Raw genomic sequence first — 9,398 nt, 5'->3', positions numbered from 1 at the left:
GCCTCTCCCTGTGCAGCTCCCGGCACCGACGCGAGCACCCCCTCGTCCGCCTTCACCGCCGTCACCTCTCCACAGCTCCGTCTACTCGCCCTCTCCGTCTCCTCTCTTGGCTCGTCCCAACTCTTCACTCTTGACTTCTCCCACTTCTTTCCAGCTCCACCGACGACTCTCTTGAACTCCGCACAACTCCCTTTACTGACGAACGCAGCTGTTTATATAAGCCCCGTGGCTTCGCTCTTTCACCCTTGACCCTTTGCCTCCGACCCTTCAGCTCTAACTGGCGCCCCATTGGACCGAGGAAAAGTGGGCGTGAATGCTTTTTGATCCATGAATTTGCATATAGCGACCGCCCTCCAACGCCCTGGAGGCGGGGCCAAATCGCCCACGCTCTCCGATTGGACGGAGCAAAAGTGGGCGTGAGTCGTTTTTGATCCGTTTTCTGTGGAAAGTCCGTGATGTTTTTGAATACGCTGCTCGGTGCGCGCCCTGCACGAGTCCAGTATCGGTGCCCACGAGTGGCGCGAGATGGTGTGGATGCGATGGTGGCGAGTTGTGACGGTAAAGGTCGTGGCGGTTGTGGTGAAGCGGCGTTGTGGTTGGTGGTTGTTGTTGTGAAGCGGCGTTGTGGTTGGTGGTTGTTGTTGTGAAGCGGCGTTGTGGTTGGTGGTTGTTGTTGTGAAGCGGCGTTGTGGTGGTAGGTGGTTGTTGTTGTGATGGCTGTTGAGACGTGGTTGGTGGTGGTAGTAATGGCTGCTGGTCCAAAATAAAGATAGTAAAAGAAAAACGGCTATCCTGAAGAATCGCAGCCCGACTGAATGACATTTATTCCCTCGAGACAACGGGTTTGGGCCTAACTACACATATACTTACCGAGATATCTCACCTAAGGGACCTGAATGGTGGTTTGCGAATTTGGTCAACCACAACAATATATATATATATATATATATATATATATATATATATATATATATATATATATATATATATATATATATATATATATATATATATATATATATATATATATATATATATATATATATATATGTATGTTAAACCTTCAAAAATCTTTTTCTCTGAAATGGCTGAAAAGATCGAGGCAAAACTTTACACATATGACCATCTATACATGAGGAACAAAAGGGTCACACATTTGACATCATAGGTCACATGGTTTGGCAGCCATGTTGTATTTATCCTCAGACCTATAAAAACACACCACTCAAAAGAAGTCCTGGCGAGGTTTGCAATCTCTGATTGCTCTTTTTCTGGTTTTCATTATTACACTTTGATACATTCTTATTATGAATACTGGATTTATGTTAACTAAACCTCTATTTATCCAGATTGCTTGTGTTTGTGTATTCATTGTGGGTTGGAGTATAAACTCTTGTCCTCTGTCCATGTGAGAGCCTCTGGTGCACACCCTTTTCCACCCTCCCATACTGCGTGTGCTATAATCTCCAAGGATCATGTGTTTGCCTCCAAGGTAGAACCGTTCCGCTATCCGTTGATCAGGCACATCCTCGGCCATCTCGCTCTTGATGGGGTTTTAAGGTGATTCCTGGTTTACCCTGCTGGAGTCTGAAGCTGCCATGTTTTTTTGGCCTGCTCAACCATGCTTCGACTTGGAACAGGACACAACAATTGCTTAACGACAAAGTTTTTTCTTGTTTTTTTTCACTCTCCTCACTCATATTATTGAGACCTACAAATCGCTGGATACATTGCAGTGCTTATAAACAGCTGGATACGCCAGCGGTCGTGGCTTTATTTCATTTCCGCACATGGCATAACCTCGAGAATCTCTTAAACTAAGCCGAGTTACAAAATTTAAGCTTCAGAATTGAAGTTTCCAGCAGTTTCAACTGCTTAGAAAAGATGTTCATTTGTACGATTTGGATATTGCTTGGGCATTTTGGGGTGGATGCCTTTAATAGTAGCAATTGGTAATTGCTTGCCAAGCCAGGAGTTCTGTTGGAGTGCTTGCTTGAGTGCTTAAGCCACTTGCCAAGCACCCGACAGTCGATAGCGGTACAGTTTGTATCCTAATGTACAGTCATTAGTTGCTATACAAGGTAGAGGTACATATACAGTACACATGGGTAGATTTGGGTCTGGAGGGGCTCTCTGCAGATGTCTGGGCATACCTTGCCTCTTTGGGGTGTCATGGTGGCAGTTTCATCCCGTATCTTATGGAGGTTTTATCAGGTTTTCCTTTGTCCTCGTGACTGTTTCTAAAGCAATTGGTTTTCGGGCGTGCTTTACAAAGGTTATACGGTTTTTCTTTTTGAGTTTCAAAGCAAAATATATTTGATAACACCCAATTTCTGAGCCGTTTGCTGTATTAAGGTGTTTTCGAAATTACCGAACAAATTTTTTTTTCCACCCGTCCCACAATAAATATTGTTTATGCACCTCTCCTTGAAACATCCATATAATTGCAATGCTGTTTTTAAAATTTGTTTATTGAAATTCCCCCAAAACATTGGTGAAAGCTACTGAAGGTTTTTGGGTTGTATGCAATACGTACTGCAGTCGGTAATTGTACTGATTCCCGAAAAATTGCCAATATCGGCGTGTGTGTGTGTGTGTGTGTGTGTGTGTGTGTGTGTGTGTGTGTGCGTGTGTGCGTGTGTGTGTGTGTGTGCGTGTGTGTGTGTGTGTGTGTGTGTGTGTGTGTGTGTGTGTGTGTGTGTGTGTGTGTGTGTGTGTGTGTGTGTGTGTGTGTGTGTGTGTGTGTGTTTTTTGTTCATAAAGCATAATATATGCTCTCTGTGAATTCCCTTCCCCCCACCTCTGTCTCTGTCTCTCTCTCTCTCCCCACCCACCCCCCCCCCCGCCCCCAATCCATGCTCTGTCCCCTCCAAATGCAGTGCAGAGACATGACAGAAGTAAATAGACACTGTGATTTTAAAATAATTTATTTATTGAACATTTGAAGTATATTTGATCCATTTTAATATGTACACTAGTATTTTGTAGACTTGCCATTTGCAGATTTCAATGCTTTTACTATATCAGGCATAGAACCAGGCTTGCTTTTCCCGTTTCCCGTTTGAATCCATCCGACATCCATTTCCATGCACACACTCACGCATGCCATGTTACTCACACCACTAGCACACCTTGACACGCACTCCGGGACAATCACATCGGGGATTCGTGTTACTACAAGGGGTCCCGAGGCCTCTGCCCCCCCCCCCCAAACTCTGCATGTACCCGTTCACATCATGCACCTGCTCGACCTCGCACGGCCCGACCGGACTTACCTGGTCGCAGTCCACTTCGAGGGAACTTATCCTCTCCCTCTGTTCCTGAGGGAGGCTATCCTGATGCTCACACCGGGTCACGAAACATTCCCCATGCTTAACCCCATTGTCCCCTCCTATCTCTACCTGTGTGTGGTCATTAATTTCTTGTTTAGTTTCATGCAATTCGTCCCCCTCTTTTGATTTATGCATCTCCGTCACCTCCTTTAAATTTTCCGTCGTCCCCTCATGCCCGAGTTTATTCGTTTCCCCCCTAATTGTCGTGCCGTCGCTCGTCATCCCGACCTCACCCGTCTCCATTGCGGGCCGAACACATTTTGCACTCCCCCCTCCCCCCCGGTTCGGTCGCTCCCCCACGTGCAGGCGCCATTTTCTCGCCCATGGCCCGCATTTTGTCTTTTACATCCTCCAGACTCGCCTTCAGATTCAACCCCATGCTCTGCATTTCACCCCTCAGTGTTTGCATATTTGCATCCATTTTGTTTTCCATTTTCTGTAAATTCGCCTCCATGCAGCTTTGCATTCCTTGCATGGTTGCATCCGTGCGGTTCTGCATCTGCACCAGCATTTCCATTAATCGGCTCATGTCGAGTGACCCTGACGAAGCCGATTCGCCTTGGTCGGGCGCGGATTCGCCAAGGGTCGGGAGGGACATTTGATGTAGGGGGGGGGGGGGTTATTCGCCGCCACCCCCACGCCCATTACTACCTCTGAGTTTGGTTGCGGGGGCACGTCTTCTTTCATGGGGGTGTCCTGGGCCACTGGTTCCTCTAAACTTACTTCGAAACCCACCTGAGCCAGCTCATCTTGGCTCGCCATGGTGCGTCTGAGAACAATTTAAAATGCTCGTAATTGGGAGGGAACGGTGGGGGGGGGGGTTTACTCCGTACACCCCTGATCCGAATCCCGTGAATTTCTCTACGGAGGCGGAGGGGGGGGGAATCGCACTCCTGATCACAAATTTGTTGTGGGCCGGGATTTGGCGGCGATAAACGACCACCAGGGGGAGCAGTAGGGTCGTCTCCACCGAACACCCTGAAATTTAGGTCGTGACTCTCGGATAAGTCCGAAAGGGCACGGGTCCCTTCGCGGAACGTGGTCTCCAATATTTTGACGGCGTGAGGTAGGATCCACTTGTCTAATTCCAATTTACCTAAGTACCCACGTCGTCAAATTACCGGGGAAGTCACACCCTCGGCCGACTCTGTCCGAACTGAGTTGCATGTACCAACTCGGGTCCGGCGTACCGAGCGGGAGTTACCAGAGCCGTGCCGGTCCAAATAAACAATTACAGCAACAAGGCCTCCCTAATTCTCAATACGCACCGTGCTAAACCAATGAAAGAAAGTGACAGACAACGAGCTGGTACATTGAACAATTGGGGGGTTTATTTATAATGGGGCAGCGGAAGCACGAAAAGAACAGAGTTATCACAACTATAAGAAATGCAATTTACAATGTACAAGGCACTTAAACAGTTTCTACTTACAGGACGGCGACACACACACACACACACACACACACACACACACACACACACACACACACACACACACACACACACACACACACACACACACACGAAATGGACCCCGTCCGGTCTTTATATGGACAGGCCCACGGTAGGCGGGTGGAGTCCGATCGGAGGCGTTTGTAGCCCCGCTCACCTCCTCACCTCCGGCCACGTGCATAATGGCGATAGTGTTGAGTCGGAAACGGTGCGGGTGAGACGCCCGCTCCTTGCCGATTGGCAAAAGAGGGACGCCATGCCTATGTTAGACTCTGCCTACGCGCGCGCTTGCTGGCGAACGTGCGAAGAATGCCACGAGTGTTGTGTGTGATGTGAAGATCTATAAAATAACCCACAGCACAGGTACATTTAATTCCCATTAGACTAGGGACGGGACCCCAGCGAGAAACACATAATTACCGATATAACTGATCTATAAGGACTCTGGCTGTTGTGTGCTCATGGCTTCCAGATTCGTAACAATATCTCCAACATGTCCATGGACCAAGCAACTCTATACAATCCTAACTTGCTATGAAATTCCTCCATCTACCCCCACAACAATAACAGTATATACAGTGTCTATAGAAAGTCTACACCCCCTTTCAAATTTTTCACCTTTTGATGCCTTATGGCCTGGAATTAAATTACATTAAATCAGACTTTTTCAACCTATATTTACACATCTTAAACCACAACTTCCAGGTGAAAAACGAATTCTAAAAATTTCAGAAAATTTATTAAAAATACAAAACTATAATGTTTTGATTGGATAAGTGTCCACCCCCCCCCACCCCCCTGAGTTAATACTTGGTGGAAGCACCTTTGACAGCAATTACAACTGTGAGTCTGTTGGGATCAGTCTCTACCAACTTTGCACACCTTGAATGGGAAATATTTGCTGATTCTCCTGTACAAAACTGTTCAAGCTCAGTCAACTTGCGTGGGTAGTGTTGATGTACAGCAATCTTAAAGCCATGCCACAGATTTTTGCTAGAATTGAGGTCGGGGCTCTGGGCCGTTCAAGGACATTTATCTTTTTGTTCCTTCGCCTCTCCAGTGTAGCTTTGGCTGTGTTTCGGGTTGTTGTAATGCTGATAGTTGAACTTCTGTCCCAATTTAAGCTTTCTTGCAGAGGGCAATAGGTTTTCCTCTGGGATGTTTTTGTATTTTGCTCCATCCATTTTCCTTTTTATCCTGACAAGTTTCCCAGTCCCTGCTGATGACAAATATCCCCATAACATGATGCTGCCACCACCATGCTTCACAGTAGGGATGGTGTTCTTTGGGTGATGTGCTGTGTTGGGTTTATGCCAAATGTCACGTTTTGCATTTAGGCCAAAAAGATCCATCTTGGTTTTGTCAGAACACAAGACTTTTTGCCACTTAGCTTTAGAATCTCCAGTGTTTTTGTGCATACCTCAAACGGGAATCAAGGTGGGCTTTTTTGAGTAATGGCTTCCTTCTTGCCACTTTACTGTACAGGCCATACTTGTGGAGTACTTGCGATATTGTTGTCACATGCACACAGTGACCAGTCTTTGACTTGAAGGCCTGTAGCTCTTTCAAAGTTGCCATTGGCCTCTTGGTGGCCTCTCTGATCAGTCTCCTCCTTGCTTAGTCATCCAGTTTGGAGTGATAGCCTTATCTAGTCAGGGTCTTGGTGGTACCATATGCCTTCCACTTCTTAATGATTGTCTTGACTGTGCTCCAAGGGATATTCAAGGCCTTTGAAATATTTTTATTCCCATCCCACGATCTGTGCCTTTCCGCAACTTTATCCCTGGGGTCTTTTGAAAGCTCCATGGTGCTCATGGTTGAGTCTTTGCTGTGAAATGCACTACCCAGCAGAGGAAACTTACAGGAACAGCTGATTATATTCTGAAATAATCAGTCAATGCTATTAAACGCAGGTCAATTAACTTGGTGTGTGATTTTGAAGGTGATTGGTTAAACCTGAGCTAATTGACAATTGCTGTTATAAGGGGGAGTGGACACTTATCCAACCAAGATATTCTAGTTTTGTAATTTTAATTAATTTTCTGAAGTTTGTAGAATTTGTTTTTCATTTGGAAGTTGTGGTTTAGGTTGTGCTAGTAAAGGTGGAAAAAGTCTGATTTAACGCAATTTAATTCCAGGCTAAAAGGCAACAAAAGGTGAAAATTTTGAAAAGGGGGTGATTTTCTATAGGCACTGTACATAACCTGTTTTTTAAAGCACTTATTTCTGCAGAATTGAACAACTGTATTTCGCTAATCTTTTACAAACTATATACAAAATAATTACCACTGCCTCTTCCCTCACTGCTGCCACTCTCCATTTGCACTTTTCTTGATATTACTTTCTGCAGCCCAAGGAGTTGTACATGTCAAGAATCTTCCCATCGGAGAAGGTTAAGGAGAACCAGGCAAAAGATGGTGCAGCATCCTGCATGACTGAAATGGCTTCATGTTCAGCCACAAAAACTGCCAAGGAAGTGGAAGCCTCAGCACAATCTCTCATCACCAAAATGCACTCATTTTGCCTGGAACTTTCAGGCATAGTGGCAAAACCAGAGCAAGCTTGTGAGATGGACACGTCCCCAGTATTCCATGTGGCTACTCGTGCTCTCGATGCAACTTCGAGATTCTTAATTGAGCTCTCACAGATCAAGGTAAACTTTGAATCCAACATCACAAAGGATCTGGTGAAAGGGAATACGGTAGATGCCGTAGATTCACCACCCGGTGCCAAAGATGAGCCGAGCACAACAGGTGTATCTTTGGCCTGCAATGGTGATACCACTTTAGACACGGAAGCAAGAGTTTTTGAAATGACCAATGACTTGTCAATAAAAGATAACCAAGCAAGTAAAATGCTGCCACAGACAGGTGGACGTTGGGTAGATATGTTGGATGAAGATGATGAAGTGAAAGAGGATGATAGCGACGACGATGATGATGAAGAAGTGGATACAGGCTCTGCTTCTTCAGTCGGTTCAAGCTTTTTGAACGTAAGACTGCCAGTTGGTCGCCGGAAGCCTTTTCTGCCTACAGCTCTGAAACATTTGAAAAAAAGACGCAAGCAGAAGCATCATACTGATGCGATTCACCCCGTGCATCCAGGTCAAAGGTAAGGCATTGTAAGCATTGTAAACTACTACATCTGAACTTATAAACATATGATTCTTTTTTTTGTGTTTCCTAAATTGACTTTTTTGTTTTGCCTTAACTGGATAGCATGTAATGTTTGTACAAAAGTAATGGGATTTGAGGAGTAGGTTGATAAAATTCAGTGAAATGTTTGTTTTTGTCTTTTTCTTTTTGGTTATCTTCAATTTTGTCATTATTGTCAGCTTTTACACTTGTGGAAAATGGGATCTGTGCTTTACACGGTCCTTTATTGTGCAGTTTTGACATTTATTGTGCGGCAGGCTGGCTGTGGAGGTGGTTCACACGAAGACATTCGTAGATGTGATGTGGCAGGATGGCAGCATTGCACACAATGTGCGTTCCAACGACCTCGGCATCCTTGTGCACGTAGATGAATATGAATACTGTCCTGGGGACTTTGTGCTGGACAAGAGAGGTGTGCTTGGGATTGGCTGTCTCTGCATTGAATGAATGTTCCATTTAATTTGAGTTGAATGATCTGTTGATGGTTTTGATGCTGTTATTTCTTTTGTATGTCGTGCTCTTTAGTCTGTTTGAGTTGTTTCAAAACATTTTCTTTCTATTGTGTGGTTCTGTTATGGATGTGACGAGACTTTGCTTGCTCACATATATGGGCTGTTAAGTTTGTTCTTGATGCAAAACCAAGCTGACATACCTGTCAAGTTAATGACTCCCTGCCCATCTCAACCTCTTCCCTGTTTCTCCTTCCTCTCTCCTTTTTTTTTTTCTTTCTCTCTTTCTCCACTTCCTTCTCCCTTCCCACTTCCCCCTCTCCTGATCCAATCCTCTTTCCTTTCTCTCTCTCTTTACCTCTCTCTCCTCTCCAACCTATTCCATCCTGTTCCTCCTCATTTATAAAGTTTATTTTTGCATATTTTTAGCTTTGATTTTGACAAAACTTTGCTGTTATTAGAAAACCTCCTCAGCACCGTCAAGTCTGGCACTTCACTTAGGCTGACTAGCATGGTCTTCAATCAGCCATCAAACTTCGAGACTGGTCTCCCATCGCTACTTTTTCCAACATCAATTCGTCCTGGGAATTCTTTCAAAGAAACTTTCTCTCTCTCTCTCTCTCTCTCTCTCTCTCTCTCTCTCTCTCTCTCTCTCTCTCTCTCTCTCTCTCTCTCTCTCTCTCTCTCTCTCTCTCTCTCTCTCTCTCTCTCTCTCTCTCTCTCTCTCTCTCTCTCTCTCTCTCTCTCTCTCTCTCTCTCTCTCTCTCTCTCTCTCTCTCTCTCTCTCTCTCTCTCTCTCTCTCTCTCTCTCTCTCTCTCTCTCTCTCTCTCTCTCTCTCTCTCTCTCTCTCTCTCTCTCTCTCTCTCTCTCTCTCTCTCTCTCTCTCTCTCTCTCTCTCTCTCTCTCTCTCTCTCTCTCTCTCTCTCTCTCTCTCTCTCTCTCTCTCTCTCTCTCTCTCTCTCTCTCTCTCTCTCTCTCTCTCTCTCTCTCTCTCTCTCTCTCTCTCTC

At 45.3% G+C, this 9,398-nt stretch overlaps 1 protein-coding gene across 2 annotated transcripts in view; it reads left to right on the top strand.

Annotated features, from left to right (window-relative positions):
* UBE2O (ubiquitin conjugating enzyme E2 O) overlaps positions 1-9,398 on the top strand; it is a 103,310-nt gene that overhangs the window by 45,866 nt on the left and 48,046 nt on the right. For both annotated transcript variants that reach the window (XM_085861915.1, XM_085861905.1), the window contains exons 9-10: positions 7,136-7,896; positions 8,198-8,352. In XM_085861915.1, coding sequence (XP_085718041.1) covers positions 7,136-7,896; positions 8,198-8,352 — 916 coding nt within the window. The remainder of the gene's footprint in view (positions 1-7,135; positions 7,897-8,197; positions 8,353-9,398) is intronic.

This window comes from Eptatretus burgeri, chromosome 2 (genome assembly GCF_056783735.1).
Source record: "Eptatretus burgeri isolate ZD-2024b chromosome 2, Ebu_testis_v1, whole genome shotgun sequence".
Lineage (NCBI taxonomy): Eukaryota > Metazoa > Chordata > Myxini > Myxiniformes > Myxinidae > Eptatretus > Eptatretus burgeri.
This window is presented reverse-complemented; position numbering and strand designations above follow the sequence as displayed.